At 58.8% G+C, this 20443-nt stretch overlaps 1 protein-coding gene across 5 annotated transcripts in view; it reads left to right on the top strand.

Moving 5' to 3' along the window:
• Window positions 1–20443, top strand: part of TNIP1 (TNFAIP3 interacting protein 1) — a 50951-nt gene that overhangs the window by 23516 nt on the left and 6992 nt on the right. For all 5 annotated transcript variants that reach the window (XM_075900572.1, XM_075900573.1, XM_075900569.1 and 2 more), the window contains 11 exons: window positions 4288–4458; window positions 6142–6261; window positions 8151–8239; window positions 9108–9176; window positions 13592–13780; window positions 14348–14442; window positions 14595–14682; window positions 15960–16049; window positions 18409–18474; window positions 18940–19071; window positions 19563–19691. In XM_075900572.1, coding sequence (XP_075756687.1) covers window positions 4326–4458; window positions 6142–6261; window positions 8151–8239; window positions 9108–9176; window positions 13592–13780; window positions 14348–14442; window positions 14595–14682; window positions 15960–16049; window positions 18409–18474; window positions 18940–19071; window positions 19563–19691 — 1200 coding nt within the window. In that variant the 5' untranslated portion in view covers window positions 4288–4325. The remainder of the gene's footprint in view (window positions 1–4287; window positions 4459–6141; window positions 6262–8150; window positions 8240–9107; window positions 9177–13591; window positions 13781–14347; window positions 14443–14594; window positions 14683–15959; window positions 16050–18408; window positions 18475–18939; window positions 19072–19562; window positions 19692–20443) is intronic.

Raw genomic sequence — 20443 nt, 5'->3', positions numbered from 1 at the left:
CACACTCCTGCAGTGCACAGGACTCTGGTCCTGGAACATCCGAGGTCATGCCAGACCACAGATGTTGCCAGATCAGAGAATCCTGGATTTTAGAGGTGCACCCTGTAGTATCCTGGGGAGGGAGTGAATGTGACAGAGCCTTGAATCGGACCCTACAATTGTGTGTATCCCAATGAGTTGTGGTGGTCCTAAATCCCACTGCTGATTGGTGGGGAAACACTTAACAACATTGATATTGGAATCACCTTCCTTAGGCTTCAGAGCTCACCGAGGTTGATGGCTCAGAGATTGTTTCAGGCAGGCAACGGCTGCCATCCGTATGAGGCTGCAGGGAGCTCAAGTCTTTCCAGCCAACCGTGTGCCAGCTATTGGACAATGGTTCTCTGTGGCTCGTTCTGTTCAGAGAGACCTGTGCATTAACCTACCTGTCCTCCTATCGGCCCGTCCCATGAGGCGGAGCGACCAGGAGTTGGATGACAAAGGAGAGCTGCTGGGACAGCTGGCGGGGAATGCCCCGCAGTCCTTATGAGACAGTCCTACTTCCCCAGTGTGTCTAAGGCAGCCTGCCCCTAGTCCCTTCCTGCTGGCTTGCATTCTTTTTAGGGGTTTCTTTAGCTTTTGGTGCATCTCTTCTATGGGGCGCGCCGTCTGACAGTGCTGAGCGCTGCCCATCTCGTCCTTTGTGGGAGATCAGCAGGTACTTAAACCGCTCCAGCGTTCAGTCAGCTTCCTGCCAGTTACTCCAACCCACTCCAGAATAAGGATGTAAAATTTCAATTAATTGGCTCATTGAATAGTGGATGCAATATGCATCGACTATTTGATTAGTCAATAAGGGCGCTTCCGCCTTTGAAGTGGAGCAACAGTCCCAGGGCGGTTGCTACACTTCAAAGGCAAAAGCGCTGCGGGGAGCATGGGGCCAGTGGGGGATTCAACACCCATGCTCTCCACGGTGTTTCAAAGTGGCAGCGCCGCATGGAGCCCGGGGTCAGTGGGGGAGTCTCCAGCTGACCCCGGGCTCCACTCAGCACTGCTGCTTTGCAATGCCGCATACAGCCCAGGCCAGTTAGGGACTTCCAGCTGGCCCAGGCTGCTGTTTTGAAGCATCCTCTTTTTTCCCCTTCCCTTGCTGCCTCTTTCGGATAGAGATAGCAAGGGAGGGGAAGGTTAAGTTGATTGGTCGTCCACATTCCTGCTCCAGAAAGGCAGCACCTGGGAAGTGACTGCTTGGCACCACCTTGAAATACTGCCTGAGCGTCCACCTTGCCTATGTCTCCAGCCCCATGCGGGTTGCTCCCTGAGGGGGGAATCTGAAAAGCAGACCTAGGGAGGGAGGATCGGTATTCTACTGAGTGCCGACAGGTCTCGGCGGGTCAGAGTGCACCTGTCTCTCCCCTTTGGAGACGGTGATGTTGCAACTCCCTCGGGGCACAGAAAGCATCACATCTAGGCGGCGTGCCTTGCTGTGGGCGTCTGTGCGTCTCCTGCAAGCTACCTGCAAGCCAAAGCTCTCCTCGGCGTGGGCATGAGTAAAGTCTGCCCAGAGAGGCCAAGGAACGGAACAGCAGAAGGTGCTGCTGGCTGGGCCGGGGGTCCATTGGAAGAGCTCTGGGGTTTCAGCGGGCCCAAGGGCTCACTCAGTCTCTGTCCATCACTGCTCTCTCTCCTTACAGTTTCGTCGATTCCTTCTGGTCCTGGAATCTTAGTGATCAGCTAATCCAGTGGTTTTCACGCTAGGGGTCACGACCCAGCACTGGGCCATGGAATGTCGGGCCCTGGGTCTCGTGGCTGCCGGGGGAGCAGGTGAGCAGTGGGGGGGCTAAGGCAGCTCCCTGCCTGGCCTGGCACCGCAGACTGCGCTGCACCCCAGAAGTAGCCAGCAGCAGGCCCGGCTATTCGGTGGGGTGGGGGGGGGAGTGCACAGGGCTCCGCACACTGCCCCTGCCCTGAGCGCTAGCTCCACACTCCCATTGGCTGGGAACCTGCTGCGGCTGCTTCTGGGGGCAGCCTGATCTGCGGTGCCAGGACAGGCAGGAAGCTGCCTTCGCCCCCCCGCTGCACCGCTGACCGGGAGCTGCTCAAGGTAACCCCCTCCTGACCCCCTCCTCCCCAAGCCAGAACCACCTCCTGCACCCCAAAGCTCCTCCTCAGCCCCACCCCAGAGCCTCCACTAGTCAAATTATGTTGGGTCTCAGCATCAACAATTTTCAACTGGGTCATGAGGAAAAAAAAAAAGTTTGAAAACCACTGAAGTAGTCTGACCCCCTGTATAACTTTGGCCAGAACTTCCGCAGTATAATTCCTGGAAGCGAGCTTTGTCAATCCCATCCCGTCTGGATTTTAAAATGGTCAGTGTGGGTGAATGCACCCCAACCCTTGGTAAGTTGTCCCAGGGTTAATCCTGCTCACTGTTAAAAATGCCTTCTTCCCTGTCTGAATATGTCTAGCTTCAGCCTCCAGCCGTGGGATTGTGTGAGACCTGCTAGCTTGAAGAGCCATTGTTAAACGTTTGTTCCCCATAGACTGGGAACTGATACTTTCTCTTTCCTGAGCGCTGCCAGTTGCGGAAATGAATGTGGGATTTGCCCAATGTTAATTGCTGCTCGCTGGAGGTCTCTGCAACGTGGATGTGGTAAGATCACTCACTTGCAGTGCTCCCAAGGTGTCAGCAGAGAGGTCGAGGGATCAGACCTGCAAACCTTCGCCTGGGCCTCTAACCCAGGACCCCAGTTGTATCGTAATGGTGAATCCAGTCCTTGATAGTGAAATAAATCAACTGAGAGAAGAGACGGGGCAGAACTTTGCCTTCTTGGTGACCCAGTTCGTTCTAACTAGCAGTTTGAACCTTTGCTCTGGAGAAAAAGTCCCTCGCTCGATCATGTTAATTATCTTCAGACAATCAGTGAATTCGTTGCTATTCTGGGAGCAGATCCTGTCAGGTGACAGTTTTATCTGGAAAGTCCCTGATCCCTCTGACAGACAGGTTATATCACCTAGGAAGTATCTCCTTGTAGCTTTGGCTCCACATTTTCAGAGCATGGACCAGAGCCGTGGTGTTCAACACGCTAGCCACATGTGGCTGGTTGAGCATGGTTAGTTGGCTACTGCTTCAGAACTGATTGGGCACCATGGGACTAGCGCTTTCCTGTCCTGCAAAAATTTGAGAAATATTGAGAAAATTCCCCGGACATTTCTTGCCAGTGAAAATTCTGGAAAAAAAAATGTGGCTCAGGTCACTCAAAAAATCTTTGTTCTTTGTGTGTTTAGTGGCTCTCCTTTTTGTGATGCAAAGGTACTGAAATTTCAAAACAAAAAGCCATTTTGATTAAAGCATCAGAAACTCTGCTTAGAAAATGGTAAAAACATCCATTGTTTTAGACTGTCTGGAAACTTCTCTTTTCTGAGTTTTTTGAGTAGGGAGATTTGTGGAATCTAGCCCCGGTTTTGTGAACAGATTTTGTCTTGACGAATTGGCGTTATGGGGGTTAAAAAAAAATTCTGTCAGTGTCCCTGCTGTATTGTGAAACTTGTGATAATACATTTATTCTCATGTAGCTGATTCTCTTCCACCCATTCGCAATTTCATAACATCCCGGTGGTGACTCCAGCCATTGCTTATATAGAGAAGTAATTGGAGAAGAATTGAATGCAACTTTGACTGCCATGTAGCAGCTTGCAAAGGAGTTCCTCGAGCTTGAAAAAAGAGTATTTCACTTTACTGCAGTTCAGAATAACCAGAATTTTGTAATGTGAGTAAATGCAATGGAGAAGACCTAACTTGATCTCCTCTCTCCGGACACCCTCCGCTGGCTGTAGCATGTGTGATGTTAATGGGTGAGAAATCATAGGGGACAGGAGAAGAGTCTGCTGCTGTGTCCGTGATGCTGCCGGGTTGCTTTGAACACAAGTGGCTCACTTGTGCATGCTAGGCAGAGGGCGAAAGGAAGTGGCGAGAAAGGCTTTGTCCACGAGCAAGGGCTGCTAGTTGGTGCCCAGTCTTGTGGCTAAATCAGACCTCGCAGCGGAGACCAGCACGTTCGTTGTTGTAGGCTTCAAACGTGAGCCTGCCGCGAGGCCGGGGGAGTGCATTAACCCACTGTCACACATGCAGCCAGCCACCCACCTCTTGTGACATTTACATGTCGCTGTGGTGAGCCCTTCTGGCTGCTGTGTCTGGCAGCGGCTGGTGAGCCCTGTGCAAGGGGGTGAGGTGCCCAAGGACCATTCTCACATCCCCGGGGGCGGGTCACGTCAGGAAGGGTGACTTTCTGATTTGTTGCCTTTCAGGGATGGCTGGTTGGAAGGTAGATGAGTAAGCTGCAGACATGGAAGGGAAAGGACCCTACCGCATCTACGACCCTGGTGGTGGGACGCAGGAAGAAGCAGCAGCAGCCTTTGAGCGGCTGGTGGAGGAGAACACCCGGCTGAAGGAGAAGATGCAAGGGATAAAGTCTCTAGGTAATTGCTGTGGTGCTGGAGGGTTTTCTTTTATCCTCTCCCTTCCTGGGGGGGTGGGAGGGAGGCAGCTGATGGACCTTGCAGCCACGATGCCACTTGCAAAAGAGCACGGTACTCTTACTGCTTCATCCGCTAGCAGGGGTGCTGCAGGGAGATGCCTCTTTCTTTCCCCACCCCAGCGTGGGCTTGCTGGCTCTGCAACGCGCCCTAGCTACCCCAGGGCATAGGAAACTGGGTCTGTACATGCAGTGTGTCGTCCCTCTCCGCCTTTCCTGAACATGCCCAAGGCAGTGTTCCCTGTAAGCTGAGCTGAGCACTTGAGCAGCCACCCAGGAGGGATTCAGGAGTTGCCCTGTTGATTAGCAGAGTGCTCACAGCCGGGGCAGCATGTGTTTCTGCTGGTGGTGCACATGTGCATATAACAAAATTTATTCCACACATGGATGGAAAAAAATGAGGGATCTTTGGCCCAAGGACTGATTCCCTGCATGGGAAACCACTCCTAGGACTGAACGGTGCTATTCTGCAGAGAGGGGTACAGCTGTGCATACTGGGAGCAGGCGCCAGCTTGGCATGAAGGTGGCATTGCTGAGCTCTCTGTAAAACCTGTTGTGCCAGCAGCTGATCTCTTGGCTTGTGCGCCAGGAGGTGCAGATGGGCTGAGACACTTGCTGAGTGGGTAGCCTCCGGAAAGGCCTGTGGTCTGCGCTAACTGAATGGGCCGCTGTGGCAGTGGTGCTGATGCATGGCTGAGAATTGAGAAATATGCTCTTCTCGCATCCTTGGCCCTGCTAGCTTTTAAAGAAAGCCGTGCACTCACTTGGCTGCCACCTTAAACTCCCACCTCTTCCACCTCCATTGGACGGCTTTTCCCCTCTTGCTGGCGTGACGCCTGATGACACGGTATCCGTCTCTCTGCTGGCCCTTGCAGTGCAATGTAGGGGAATCTCTTGGCCATGTGACCCCAGATCATGCAGTCTAAGGCCTGGTCGGCACTTAAAAAATTAGATTGACCAAGCTACGTCACTTAGAGCTGTGAAAAATCCCACCTCCTGGATGCTGGGGTTAGGTCGACCTAACCTCTGGGGTAGACACAGCTAAGCTGATGGAAGAGTTCTTCCATCGACGTAGGAAGTGACTACAGTGCTATGCCGCTGTAGCACAGGCATACCAGTCTGAAGAGTTCCGAGACAGTAGAGGGACCATAATGCACCGTTCTGAGATGCCTTACAAGATGTTTAAGCATGTGAAAAGATTCGACCTTGTACTAGCCAGTGGAGAGGAAGGGCCTTGGAAAAAGGACCCTCGAAAAAGGACCCTCCTGGCCCGAGGTGAGAGTCTCTGGCTGAAGATCAGAGTGTAAAACTGGGGAGCCCATATGAAATATAAAATCTGCCCTGTAGAATGTGCTGTCGTTGGTGTTTCCATGCTAGAGTGCCTCTGTGGCAAAGAAGCAACAACTGACCTTCCAGTGGGGGGTTATTTGCTTGGACAGAATTATTGCTGGGGGAAGAAGGCCCATGCGGGACGTTTCCATTTCTTCTGTCGCTGGTGGTTGTGAAATGCAAGGGGAGGAGGGGATTGGTGCGGGCTGGTGTGGGGAACTGGCCTCGGGGGTGTGGCAGCGACGGTGCTGTGTAACAACCAGGAAACGCCAACTCCTCTGTTGGTTGTAAACACCAGGAGAACTGCTGGAAGAGTCCCAGATGGAAGCGTCGAAACTGCGGCAGAAGGTGGAGGACCTCGTGAAGGACAATGAGATGCTGAGGTCTTCCTCCTTTGACAAACTGGCTGAAATAACAGGTACGAAGGTGGGAGGTTGCCCCAGGGAGACCCTGCCAGTCTAGAGTCAGCAAGAGGGCATGGCTGTTCGCCACTGAGTCAGGGCAGTCACGCTCAGCAGGGGCACAGCATGTCCGCGGCCGACCTTGTGAGACGGGGGGCAAGACAAGTTGTTCTGGTTTCCCCTACACGGACGGGCTTTGCTCTTTCGGTATGGGAATGGCCGGGTAGGTGACTGATCAGGGCAGTAGCTAAGGCTGGAGGGCAGATTCCCAGTTTGTCTAGGTGAGTAGCAAGGCCAGAATAGCAGCCAGCCAATTCTCCCCACTTCCCTGTTACATCTCCCCATTTCAGTCTCTGGCGTGATGCAGGGGAGCTGTGGTGCACACACGGGACCTACCGCACGATTGCTTCCCTTGGCCCGTTTCCCAGGACACGGTTGGAAAGATCGGAAGGGGAAGGCTGCAGAAGAGCCTTCTCGCTCACCCCCGCAGATTCACACTTGGCTGGGGTTTAGAATGGCGTTTTCTGCTCCTGTCTTCTACAGAATTTAACTCCCTTGGAGTCTGTTTCTTGCACAGTAAATGAAAGAAAACACTCGTGCGTGCGCACACCGTTTGACCTTTTGAGATCAGCGCATTTTAAAAGGAGTATGCAGACAGCTGGCAGACCCGAGAGTCCTGCGTGCAAAAAGGCTGCACCCTTCCCTTTGTATATTGAGATCTTCCTGCAGCGAGTCTGCCTTCTTGAGGACAGCCACGCTCAGCCTAGCCAAAGGGGATAGATTGATGTTGGTTTATGCTTCGGTTTGGAAATGCCAAGACTCACCCTGGCGCTTCACCCTTTTGAGGACAGGCCGTTGAATGCGGATGTAATCCGTGCATGATTCAGATAAGCCATGAAAACCTGATGTCCTGTCTGATTTGTGTGGACATCAGACCTCCCTGGTGTGCTGAATAAGAGTGGGGCTTGCTCTTGTTGGCCAAAATTTCCTTCCTTGAAGAAACAATAAGTACCCTCATGTAGAGAAACCTCCTGCAGGCAAGTCTGTTTCTAGAACCATTTCAGCTGAAGCTGCTTAAAGCAAATGCAATGGAAGGAGCAGTTTGAAATGGCTGTAGCTGCCAGAGACTTACCTATACCAGGACTCCCACAAATTCTGCTGAATTGATGTTAGAACCAATAGGAATCTTTCTGAAATTCCTCATAGGTGTAGTTTTACTTTGGAGCTCTCTCACCCACCCCGCTCCCGCATGATAAATCAGGACAGTGGGGTTGTGTGAGCTGGGGGGCAGGTTCCGCACCTGCCTGAGGCTTGCGGTTTTGGGAGGCGGGGTAATTCTGCTCTGTCCCCTGCAAACTGTGTACATCAATATCTGCCTTGAAGGCGAGGCGTGTGTGACGGCTGTTGTTGTTGTCTGCTCCTGGGGGCCAGCGGATGAGACTTAATGGGCTGCAAAGAAAGCATCTGAGCCCTGAATCTCATCTTTCAGAATAGCCGTGACACGCATCCAAACAGGAAAGTAGCTGGAACTTTCCTGGCAAAGCTGACTGACCAAAGGCAAACGCCTGGGAGTTAATACACGGTCTGCATTTGCATGGCATGCAGGGCAGTACCTGGGCCTCTTACTCACACAGCAGCCACTGGCCAGTGTAACGAGAAAGGAGAATGATGTAAAAGTATGGTGCTTGGCCTGGAAGCTGTTCCTGTTGCTCTGTGGCTGCAGGCTAGATCAGAGGGAACAAGTCCGCACTCTGACTGCTTCTGCAGCCTATTGATGTTACAAGATGTTGGAGATCATTGTTCCCTCTAGACTTCTTTGTCTGTCTGGTCTCTGCCTCTTCACTGCTGTCCCATCTGCCATGCCAGGCTATGAAACGCTCACAGCTGTGGCCTCTCCCTGTTACAGGAGGTGATGCAGAGCCCAACCTGTCCCCCACGGATCCAGGCAAAACTGAGAAGCAGCAGGATACCCAAGCTCAGAAGCCTCCATCCACTGTAAGTCTGACGAAATTGCCTTAGCCGCCCAGGCCATGAAATTAGCAGGCAATTAAAAAAAAAACTAAGGGTTAAGGAAACAGACTTGCCGGAAGGGCTGTCTTGTCTCCCACATCAGTGACAGGATGGACTGTGAGTCTGTGTCTTTAGACAAGCCTGTAGTTGCAACAGCTGCTGGGTTTGGCAGAATTGGAATGTAGTACCGGCTAGTTATCTATGCCCATTCGCTTGCCCTTCAGAAGCTTCCATTCCACCTCTCTCCCCTGTGGACACAGGACTTGCTTTCTGTGCGGAAACCCATCTACCCTAGGAGCCCCTATCCCTGGATTCTAGTCCCCAAACTGGGAGGATCATCTTTACAGCACGTAAAGCGGCTTCAAGAGCTGAGCGTGTGGCCCAAACAATCCCTGTTTTGTACGACACGTTGAACCTCTCCAGTCCGGCAACATCTGTGGTCCAGCATGATTTTAGCGAGCCGGATGTCCACTTTTCATGGGTGTGGCCAAGTTTCTCACAGTCCCATAAAGTTTGTTTACAGCCCCCAGTCCTGGCTTTCAGTGTTCTGTGCTGTTGTTGAGCTCTGATTTACCTCTACATGTCTTCTCAGAGCCCAGTAAGCAGTGGGAGTGTTGTTAATGCTGCTAGACATTATAGACCTCTCTTGGTGCAGCAAATTCTCTGGTTCGGCCCCAGGGTGCTGGATGAGAGAGGTTCAACCTGCAGTGCAAATGGCATTAAGCTAGCTGATGAAATGGGGAAATCTCTCCCTTGCTACCCCCTTAATCTCTGCCCTCCCTTTGCCATGATGGAACACAGTGAGAGAGGCCCTCATGCAGAGACAGCCTGACTCCCTTGTCTCCCTTTGCAGGGGTCCTCGTCAGAGTTCGAAATTGTATCCAGTGAGGACAAGAGGTTTTCCCAGGAGAGCAGGAAGTCGGTGAGTTATCCTGCCAGCTCGGTGCCCTGAGTGGAAGCTCGTTTGGGCTAACTCTAATCGCCCACAGCAGGGGCACAGCATGTCTGTGACCCGGCCTCGTGAGAGGGAGCAAGACAGGTGGTTCTGGTTTCCCCCACACTGACGGGCTTTGCTCTCTGTATGGGAACAGGGGTCAGGTAGGCGGTGTATGATCAGGGGCTTGTCTAAGTGAGTAGCAAGGGCCAGAGGAGCAGCCGGCCAACTCTCCCCACTTCCCCATCGCCTCGCCCCATTTCGGTCCCTGGCTTGATGCACGAGAGCTGTGGTGAGCTACACGGGACCTACCGCACGATTGCTTCCCTTGGCCCGTTTCCCAGGACAGGGTTGGAAAGCTCAGACGGGGAAAGCGTGCAGCAGCTGCAGAAGGGCCTTCCCGCTCACTTATACAAACAGACTGGCGCTGGCGACTTCCCTCTGGGCAGGCGCCGTGCGCTCCCTGCAGCTGGGCATTCAGCCAGGAGGGCAGGCTGTTGGCCTGGGAAACTGAGTGCCTCGGGGCTGAAGAAGGGCTGTAAAGTCCTGAGTGAGGCAATCGTTGGAGCAATCCGGTGCCGCACGTTTCGTAACCCGTTTGGTCTCTGCGCAACTCAGCAGTCACTGGGTTATTTTACCCACTCATCCCCCACGGCCACGAACAGTCGATGGGATCTTGACACCCACCCTGACCTATTTACGATCCTCTTGAATAATGTCCCCTCTAATCGGTTCCATCCCTGTGCGGAATAATTTTGATGTGCACCAAGGCACGTGCGAATGCGCACCACCAGTAGAAACATACAGCCTAGCTGTGGGTGCTCTGCTGGGCGGCGTGTGACTGACTCCGGGGTGGCCACGCAAGTGCTCCGCTTACAGGGAATGCTGCTCTTGATCACCTACTAACAGCCCCTGTAAGAACCGCCCTAGGCTCAATGGGCATGGTGAGCAGGCTGCTCAGCGTGCACCCACCCGGTCCTGGCTGCGGCCCATCGGGGCGCACGTGCTCAGCCTGCCCGTAGTAAGCTTGGCTGTATCCCGGACAGGAGCGCCCCCACCCCTCTCCGGAGCCCTAGAACAAATCTGCAGGTGTAGGGAGAGCATCGCCTCCGCCGTCCTCCTCCCCCATGTCCTGCTTTGTTGCTTTGGGGGGAGGCTGTGTTAACCAGGGAGGCTGAGCAGCATCCAGGCGGGTTCAGACTGAGCCAGGAGGAGCCGAGCCACGGAGGAAGGAGGCATGCGCCCCCTAGTGCCCACTGCCTGCCTCTGCCCGGCCCCTGGGTGTCAGCCTGTGGTTTGGTTCCCCGTGGCCTGGCCTTGCCCTGCGGCGGGTAGGCGGGGAGCACGCCTCACGGGGGGGCTCCTTCCCTTCCTGATGGCACGGTGCCGGCACTGCGGTGGGACGCGTTGCTGCTCGCTTTGCTCTGGGCCCAGACAGCCCCTGGGGGAGAGGAGCGTAGAGAGACTGGCTTGTTGGATCAACACCGCGCCTGGTCCCAGAAACACGCTGTTGCCCCGGGACAGGTCCCTGGGTTTGTGCTCCCCGAGGAGGCCGAGAACGAGGCCCAGCCCCACGCACGCCTTTCTCGAGAGCCGTGGAGTCAATAGTGCAGTGTTGGGTGTGGATGCTCCGTCCGCTTGCCCGGTGAGAGGTGCCAGCTCAGCTGATTTACACCACACCGGGACCACTCTGAGAGCGGCGCCACCTGTGTGCGGAGAGAGAAACCAGGAGCTGGCGTGTGTGTGTGTGTGTGTGTGTGTGTGTGTGTGTGTGTGTGTGTGTGCGCGTGTGCGTGCGGCAGAGCAGACACATGAGGCGGGGTGATGCAAAGTCAGAAGCGTGTTGCGTTGTCACTCCCTTGTCTAGTTGGGGCTGGAATGGCAGGGACTACACCCCGTCCCCCCCACACACACTCAAACCATCCCTCCTATCGATAGCAGCTCTGCTGGCAGAGGCTGGGAATGGAGTGTGCTCCAGTAACGTTACTGCTTGGCGTTACTCTTAGCCAGTTTTCTCTTTGCTCTTCTCCTTGGCGGGGGGGCTGTACAGATGGCAGTCCAAGGTCACAGCGGGGGAAGTCTCGGATGGATATTAGGAAAAGCTCTTTTACTGGAGGGTGGGGAAGCCCTGGGCTGGGTTCCCTAGGGCGGGGGTGGAATCTCCATCCCTAGAGGTTTTAAAGCCCTGGCTGGGTTGATTGAGTTGGGCTTGGCCCTGCTCCGGGCAGGGGGCTGGACTTGACTCCCGAGGTCTCTCCCAATCTTCTATGATTCTGCAGCTGACTCTTGTCAGCTGGGTGCATGTTGAGGCCACCCGAGCTGAGTGCGAGCCAGGTGCTGCGTGCCCAGACAAGGTGCCCTTCTGCGCAGCATTGCAAACGGGGCTGGAAAGCCGGGGGGTTGGGGACAGCTTGTGCTTTGGGATGTTGCAGGTTCGCGTTCCCCTTTCTGAGTCAGCAGCGACACGTACGAGAGGTGGACACTGATTCTTGCAACTCTGGGTTTTCCCTGCGGCACGGGGCAAAAGGGCAAAGGCTGGGGAGTGAGTCAGGCAGCCCGGGGAGCGGGGGCAGGCTGCGGGCAGGTGAAAGGCTCACGAGACATGGCGCAGGAAGAGCCGGCGGTGCCGTTCTTGGTGGGCCGGCCCACCGGGTGATGCCTCCACCCTCTTGGGAGTCGTGACTCCAGCAGGTGTCTTTGGTCTCCTAGGCTACCAGGCAGTTAAACAAGCACAGTAACATAGGGCAAGTCAGGGCTCAGTCACTGAACAGTGCAACCGGGAGCTCTGTCAACATGTGCGTAAGTGGGCGTGTGGGGTGACGCACGCCGGTAGGTGTGCCCAGCCACGCTAAATACAGCCCGGTTCAATCTCAGCTAGCCACTGTCGAGGGACCTGCATCCTCACATGCCTTGGGCCTCCTGGGGCAGAGACAGTCTCCAGCACAAGAGAGGGCTGACGTGGTAGAGGCAAGAGAAGGAGCCGACTCCAGCTGAGCTTGGAGAAGCAGAGAGGGCTGTGGGAACACCGGCCTGCATACCGAGAGCTGCAGAGGCGAAAGGCCTGGTGCTGAAGGACAGAGGAAACTGAGGAGACAAGTTTGGGTGAGGCTGGGATGGATCCATGGGGTCCGGCTCCCATGCGGCACCAGGTAGCATGAGCTGAACTTGTTCCTGCATAGCTCAGACATGGCACTTCCCAGTGAGATGGAGGGAAAGGGGCCCGTTTGCTTACCAGTCCTTCAAGCTGGTGGGCAGTGGAGAAGAAGTGAGGACAAGAAGCAATGGACTTGAACTGCAGCCAGGGAGGTTCAGGTTGGACATTAGGAAAAACTTCCTACCTGTCAGGGTGGTGAAGCACTGGAATAAATTGCCTAGGGAGGTTGTGGAGTTTCCATCTCTGGAGATATTGAAGGGCAGTTTGGACAGACAATTGTCAGGATTGGTCTAGATGGTGCTCGGTCCTGCCATGAGGACAGGGGACTGGACTGGGTGACCTCTCGAGGCCCCTTCCAGTTCTAGTGTGTTATAATTCTGTGACTCCAGGCACAGTAGTCTCAATGGATTCTGGCATTCGATTGCCACTCACAGCCACCGCAGCGTCATCTGGATGAGCTCTCCTACCCTCCAAGGTTCCTCCATGATCCCAATGCTACCCACAGTACGTCTCCTGGCCTGGGGGGGACCTGTCCTGGAATGGAGACCCTCCCCCCCCATGAGGAAAACCCAGTGCCGGACTGGTTCAGGCCAGAGCGTCTGGAGGTTCTGGGCTCCAGCTGACCATTGAGGGCAGGATGGGACTGGTGCTTGGCAGCATGGCCTGTGTGGGGAGGGCGATCGAGAGAAGCGGGAGATCCTAGAACTCTGGTAGCCATTTGGGTTTCATGGTGTCCCTTGGGCTGAAGAAGGGCACCGTTGTCTATAGACAAGGGCCAGTAGGGGGCGCTGGAGGCTCGGCGTCCTGCGTGGAGGGAGGCGTGAGAGCCAGGTCTAGGAAGGACTCGGGGGTGCACCCTCATGAACACCCTGCGCTGTGCCAGGCTCAGGTTCTCTTTAGGGGGTGTGAATTGGCCGCACGTTCATTCTCCGCTCAGTATCTCAGCGGGAGGATGAGCTCCCGTTCTCAGAGGCTTCCAGGCTTGGCTGCCAGCTTCCTGCTGGGGGCTGCAAAGTGCTTGCAAAGCTACCTGGGCTCCCCTCTAACCAAGCGTTTTGCTAGGGACCTGCACCGGGCAGCAGCGAGCTGGGGCCTGCTGGCAGATGCTGCTGGCAGGTGCAGCTGGCCAAGAGAGGTTTAACTGTGCAGCACTTCCCAAGAGCCTGGCCGCCTCCTGCCCTGCCCAGACGCTCCACAGGTGCGAGGCTGCCAGGCTGGCCTCTCTGACCGACTGCAATTTCCCTCCCAGGAGGTGGAGCTGCAGAACGAGGACACTAACCTGATGCTGCACCTACAGCGGCTGGAGAGCACCCTGAGCGTCTTCGCTGAGGAGCCGGACAAGAACCAGGTCTTGGCTCACCTGGGGCGCATGGCCCTGGAGTTTAACCGTCTGGCCTCCAAAGTGCACAAGAACGAGCAGAGGACGTCCATTCTGCAGGTAGGGGACGTCTGTTCCACTCCTAGCGGGGGGGCCTGTGGTGTCTGTCCCCTGTGGGCACGGGTAGGAAACTCGCTCTGGGCTTTTTCTCAACTCCTTTCCAAAGTCCTATGTTTTATATAGAGAGAAACACCCACACCCTTGTGTAACTGCTCATTCTTGGACATAGAATGACTTGCCTCTTTCTCCAAAGCACTGGTGGCTAATGCTACCGACAGATGGCTGGCGAATTAGCTGGGCCATTGGTTCGGTTCCTATGTTCCCTAGCAGGGATGGCTGCCTTAGGACCACCCTTGGAAGCACTGAGGTCCCATTCTGCCTGTGAACAATGTATGAAGTGGCCCAAGCCCTGAGCCAAACGGATCGGTGCCTGTTTGCTTCCCCCCTCCAGTAGCGTTAAAGGAGGAGAGAACAAGTCACTGGGCCCCCTGCGGCCATCAGGGTGCTGGGTGGGGAAGCCCCACCCTGGAGTTCTACCAAGGGGTTCCGTCGCTGGACTGCCCACGGGGCTGTAATCAAGGGGCTGTGTGAAGCGTGAGCCTAAAGCCACTGGCGTTCCTCTGGCAGACGCTGTGTGAGCAGCTGCGCAATGAGAACGAGGACCTGCGGGCAAAGCTGGAGAAGGATTTGGAGCAGAGGAACCAGGCTATGGAGAAACTAAGGTGAGAGCAGGAGGGGTGTTGGTTGGGCAAAGCACATGGGGCTGCACCGGGGAGATTCGGGGTCTGTCCCGTCCTGATTTTTAACTTCTTGAAATGCCGGTTTGTGTGCGAATCTCAGTCTGCGTGTCTGTTGTGCTCTTCCCGCCGCGAAGGTGCGAGAACCTGGAGCTGCGGAAGATGGTGATGAGCAGCAAGGCGGGCGTGAAGGGGGAAGGTGTGGAGAGCGCCGGCCAGCAGCAGGTAGGAGTAGCCACGACTCTTCCTTTTCCTCCTGCCTCCTCTTCCCTGCGCTGTCCCTGGACGGTGCCCTCGCCACCCTGGAGCAGAACCCTGGTCCCCCTGGAATAGAGCCCAAGACCGGAGCGGTGTGTGATTCTGGATGGTGTCTGGAAACCCTCTTGGCAACCCCCTCCCCCACTTCCCTTCGAAGCATCCCTTAGCCCGGAGGTGGGCAAGAATTTTTTGCCAGGGGGCCACTTCAGACGTTTTTTAAGTGGCCCGTGGCTGCTCCAGGAGGGGCGGGGCCTCAAGCGGAAGGGGCGGGGTCAGGATACTTCCCTGCTTCCCCACCCATAGACCATGATTAGTCTGGGGGTGGGGCGGCGCCTTTACCCCCGCCCCCAGATTCCCTCTAGGCACCTATGCCCCTGGTGGTGAGAGACTTCACGCACTCCCCCTTCTGCCCCCAGGCTAATTGGGGCTTGGGCGCAGAGGAGTCACCCCTCTGTAGCAGGAGGGCTGTGGGGTGAGGAAACAGGCCGTAAGCTCGGAATAGGGGCAAATATCTCTGTCTTCAAGAGGCTTGTTTTGGAGGGAGGGGCATGCAAACCGGGAGCGATTCTGCCATGCTCCCTGCAGCCTTGCTACATGCCCCTGGGTCAGCGCCAGCTCCCGGCAAACCCTGCTGCAGCGGGGAAGTCCAGAGTGGCGCAGCCCGGCTCCCCCTGCCGCCGAGGGTTGGGTACCTGCTGGAAAGGAGCACGTCACCGCAAGGGGAGGGGTGGTCTTGGCATGGCAGCTGGTACTTTACTGCCAGCTTTGCCACAGGGCTGGGGTGGGGACCCCTCTCTCCACTCTGGGGATATTGCTGCCCCTGCTGCAGGGAGTGGGGATCCCAGAGGAGCACAGGTGCGGCCGTGCCGGTAGCTACTGGCTGGGAGGGCGGGCGGGCGAGCCATCCAACCAACAGGAGCGAGCGGAGGATCCCAGGCGGGTGGGGAGAGGGGGAGCAGCAGGAGCTGAAGGCTGATCTCCTGTGGACTAGAAGGCGTCCCCTGCCTCTGTAGGCAAGTGGCATCCCCAAAGGGGGGGTGGGCAGGACGGAGGCGCTGTGCAGATCCACGCCTCCCGGGGGCCGAAAAGCAATTCCCACCACTCCGACATCGAAATCCCTCTCTAGCCACGCTCTGTGCAGGCGCACTAGGGTGTCGGAGGCAGCTGGGGCAGGCAGCTCTGGGACACGGGCTGAGCGGGGTGTCTGTCCCGGCTGCCTGAGGGTTTGTTTGCTCTGTCTTCAGAGCGGGGCGCCGGCAGAGAAAGCAGCGGGCAAGGGCACGGCGGGGGCCAGTGAGAAGAAGGTGAAGATCCTCGAGCATCAGCGCAATGAGGTGAGCGGGGCCGGACGGGGGCTGCTGTGTGACTGCGTTCGCCTTCCCCCGCGGGCGCGCCAGGCCCGGGTCACACGGGAAGAGGCGGGTGGTCGAGTGCTAATGGTGCCCCATTCAGAGCGGTCCCACTCCAGGACCGGCCCAGACTAGGAGAGGAACAGGGGCTGTGGGTCAGACTGAAGTGCATGGGCAGAGCTGGGGGGTGCTCGGGTGGTAGGGGCTGGGGGTCAGACTGAGGGGCGCTGACGGAGTGGGGGTCGTGGGGGTTGTGGGTCAGACTGAGGGAGCGGGGGTCGGGGGGGCTGTGGGTCAGACTGAGGGAGCGGGGGTCGGGGGGGCTGTGGGTCAGACTGACGGAGCAGAGGTTGGGGGGGCTGTGGGTCAGACTGAGGGGCGCTGACGGAGCGGGGCTCGTGGGGGCTGTGGGTCAGGTTGAGGGAGCGGGGGTCGGGGGGGGCTGTGGGTCAGACTGAGGGGCGCTGACGGAGTGGGGGTCGTGGGGGCTGTGGGTCAGACTGAGGGGCACTGAGGGAGCGGGGCTCGTGGGGGCTGTGGGTCAGACTGAGGGAGCGGGGGTCGGGGGGGCTGTGGGTCAGACTGAGGGGCGCTGACGGAGCGGGGGTCGGGGGGGCTGTGGGTTAGGCTGAGGGAGCGGGGGTCGGGGGGGCTGTGGGTCAGACTGAGGGGCACTGAGGGAGCGGGGCTCGTGGGGGCTGTGGGTCAGACTGAGGGAGCGGGGGTCGGGGGGGCTGTGGGTCAGACTGAGGGGCGCTGACGGAGCGGGGGTCGGGGGGGCTGTGGGTTAGGCTGAGGGAGCGGGGGTCGGGGGTGCTGGGGGTCAGACTGAGGGGCGCTGACGGAGCGGGGGTCGGGGGGGATGTGGGTCAGACTGAGGGGCGCTGACGGAGCGGGGGTCGGGGGGGCTGTGGGTTAGGCTGAGGGAGCGGGGGTCGGGGGTGCTGGGGGTCAGACTGAGGGGCGCTGACGGAGCGGGGGTCGGGGGGGCTGTGGGTCAGACTGAGGGGCACTGAGGGAGCGGGGCTCGTGGGGGCTGTGGGTCAGACTGAGGGAGCGGGGGTCGGGGGGGCTGTGGGTCAGACTGAGGGGCGCTGACGGAGCGGGGGTCGGGGGGGCTGTGGGTTAGGCTGAGGGAGCGGGGGTCGGGGGTGCTGGGGGTCAGACTGAGGGGCGCTGACGGAGCGGGGGTCGGGGGGGATGTGGGTCAGACTGAGGGGCGCTGACGGAGCGGGGGTCGGGGGGGCTGTGGGTTAGGCTGAGGGAGCGGGGGTCGGGGGTGCTGGGGGTCAGACTGAGGGGCGCTGACGGAGCGGGGGTCGGGGGGGCTGTGGGTCAGACTGAGGGGCGCTGACGGAGCGGGGGTCGGGGGGGCTGTGGGTCAGACTGAGGGGCGCTGACGGAGCGGGGGTCGGGGGGGCTGTGGGTCAGACTGAGGGGCGCTGACGGAGCGGGGGTCGGGGGGGCTGTGGGTCAGACTGAGGGGCGCTGACGGAGCGGGGGTCGGGGGGGCTGTGGGTCAGACTGAGGGGCGCTGACAGAGCGGGGGTCGGGGGGGCTGTGGGTTAGGCTGAGGGAGCGGGGGTCGGGGGTGCTGGGGGTCAGACTGAGGGGCGCTGACGGAGCGGGGGTCGGGGGGGCTGTGGGTTAGGCTGAGGGAGCGGGGGTCGGGGGTGCTGGGGGTCAGACTGAGGGGCGCTGACGGAGCGGGGGTCGGGGGGGCTGTGGGTTAGGCTGAGGGAGCGGGGGTCGGGGGTGCTGGGGGTCAGACTGAGGGGCGCTGACGGAGCGGGGGTCGGGGGGGCTGTGGGTCAGACTGAGGGGCGCTGACGGAGCGGGGGTCGGGGGGGATGTGGGTCAGACTGAGGGGCGCTGACGGAGCGGGGGGCTGTGGGTCAGACTGAGGGGCGCTGACGGAGCGGGGGTCGGGGGGGCTGTGGGTCAGACTGAGGGGCGCTGACGGAGCGGGGGGCTGTGGGTCAGACTGAGGGGCGCTGACGGAGCGGGGGGCTGGGGGTCAGACTGAGGGGCGCTGACGGAGCGGGGGGCTGGGGGTCAGACTGAGGGGCGCTGACGGACCTGGCCTGTTCCCTCTTGTCTGCGACATTCCTGCTCTCCTGCTGGAGCTGCTAGTTGCTCAGTAAAACGCCACCTGCGCAGGAAGGTTTTACAGATGACGGTCCAGCTCCGCTCCTGAGGGGCAGGAGACCGGCTGTGGGGGAGACCTGGGCACTGGGCCCCCACGGAGCACCAGCCAGAGAGAGAGGATACCTGGGGTAGGAGACGGGTGGGCGTCCGACGTTGGGTGGGCGTCTGTGCCCGGTTAACTCTCTCTCTCCCCCAGCTGCTGGAGGTGAACAAGCAGTGGGATCAGCACTTCAGGACCATGAAGCAGCAGTACGAGCAGAAGGTACGTCGGCATCCGCGCCTGCCGTGCGGTTTGCTGGTGGGCAGGGGGTGTGCGCTACACCCGCGCCAGTCTGGGCAAACTGGTCCCCTGCTAGTGGGGACTGGGCAGCTCTCTGGGACATCTTGGAAGGGATTGGGGGGGTGGGGCTGTGGGTTATCCCCAGTGCACCTCCTTTCCCAGCCAGAAACGCTCCCATCTTTCCCTGAACCCCGGGAACCGTCGCTTTCCCCCCAGCCTTGGCAGCCTAGGCCTCTGTGCCGTTCTCATCCCCATGGTATCGGAGCCCTTCTCTCTCCCTTGGAACCTCCTGTTTCCGGCAGGGCGGGGGCAGGGGGAAGTTTTCAGCTAAAATGCGGGTGGGCGTGCGTGGGCAAATGGGGCTGGGGGTGGCACAGCTGCAGGGCACCGCTGTCTGCGGCTGGCGCTGCCTTCCAGACAGTCACGTGGCCGCCCTGTGTCCGGCAGATCACAGATCTGCGCCAGAAGCTGGCGGACTCGCAGCGGGCGCTAAGCGAGCAGGAGGCGGAACGGGAGCAGAAGCAAAGGGACTTTGATCGCAAGCTGCTCCTGGCCAAATCCAAGATCGAAGTGGAGGAGGTGAGTGCGTGTGGGGAGGTGTGCCTGTATCCTCCCCCTCCCCGCTATCCAGGAGCTTGCCCTGCAGCACCAGAACCGGGGCCCACCACGGAGCCTGGAAAAGCAGGAGCAGGCCCGTCTGGCTGCTTTCAGACTGGGGATGGGTGGGGAGGTCAGGCTCCGGGAGCAGTGTGGAGGGGAGCAGGCTCACTAATCTGCTGAGCCCTCCTTGGGGGGCCAGTGCGAGCTGCGGGAGGACCCAGATCTGCCTGGACTCCCTGCGGCTGAGCCACCACCGTGTGCTCCCGGGCGAGAGGCACCGCGCCCACAAGGCCCTTCCCAACCAGAGCCCAGACGCTGCTCTCTGCTCCTCCGCTGAGGGCCAGGCCTTCCCTCTCTCTCACCCCGCTCTGCCTCCTGGCTTCTCCCCCCGTCACGCCCAGGGAGGAACCCCAGGCTGGGCAACGTGGGGCTGTGCCCTCCGCTGACCACGCTGCCTCTTGCGCTTTCAGGCAGACAAGGAGAGGCTGGCCGGGGAGCTGCAGGAGCTGAAGCAGAGGGTCCGGTTCCTGCAGGAGCAGCTGGCACCGGTCACCAAGCAAAGGGAGTACCAGGAGAGGGAGATCCAGAGGCTGAACAAGGTAGGCAGCCTGGCAACGCCCACCCCCGATAAACCAAGGGCCTGTTCGGAGCGGTGTTCCTGGACCAAGGCAACGCGCAGTCCCCCAGGCTCTCGAGCGCTGGCTTTCCGGGCATCCTGTCTGAACAAGGCAGCAGCCTCACCTTTTCCCAGCCGCGCGAGAAACCCAGAGCAGCTGCTGCCTGTCCTGCCTTACTGGCCAACATCTGTCACGACCCGCCCCCGGGGCCAGAGAGCCGTGGCCCTGGGAGTCCCAGGGTGCCCGGAGCAGGGGAGGTGCGAATGTGCTAGGAATTCACTGAGCAGAAGGAAGAAATGTCCCATCCGGTCGTCCCCTCCGCCCGTGGGAAGAGTCTGATGGAATCTGCCTCCCTCACCCCACTCGGGTGTTGCACACACCCTGCCAGGGGATTGTGTCCTCGCCTCTGCTCGTGGCCCCGACGGAGCCTGACCCTGCCTGTCCAGAGCAGTGCTGGCTCCCGCGTCCGACTCCTGGAGGGGCCCGGCTGTGCGCTGAGCGGTGATAGTGGGAGAGGGCTGGAGGCCGGGCCAGCGGGAACTTTCTAGGAGGCTAAAGACGGGGCGGGGATGGTTTCTCAAGCGGCAGTCCGAGCAGGAGAGAGAGCGGCTGGGGACGTGTGTCGCTTGGCTGGTCTGCACTGACTCTGGTGGTTCTGCTAGGAGACCGGCGGGCTCAGCCCTTTCCCGCAGGGCCCGTGCCCCAGGGCAGACACTGCTGTCCGGAGGCCTCTC

This window comes from Pelodiscus sinensis, chromosome 17 (genome assembly GCF_049634645.1).
Source record: "Pelodiscus sinensis isolate JC-2024 chromosome 17, ASM4963464v1, whole genome shotgun sequence".
Classification (NCBI taxonomy): domain Eukaryota; kingdom Metazoa; phylum Chordata; order Testudines; family Trionychidae; genus Pelodiscus; species Pelodiscus sinensis.
The sequence above is the reverse complement of the archived record's forward strand: the minus strand, read 5'-3'. Positions and strand labels throughout refer to the sequence as shown.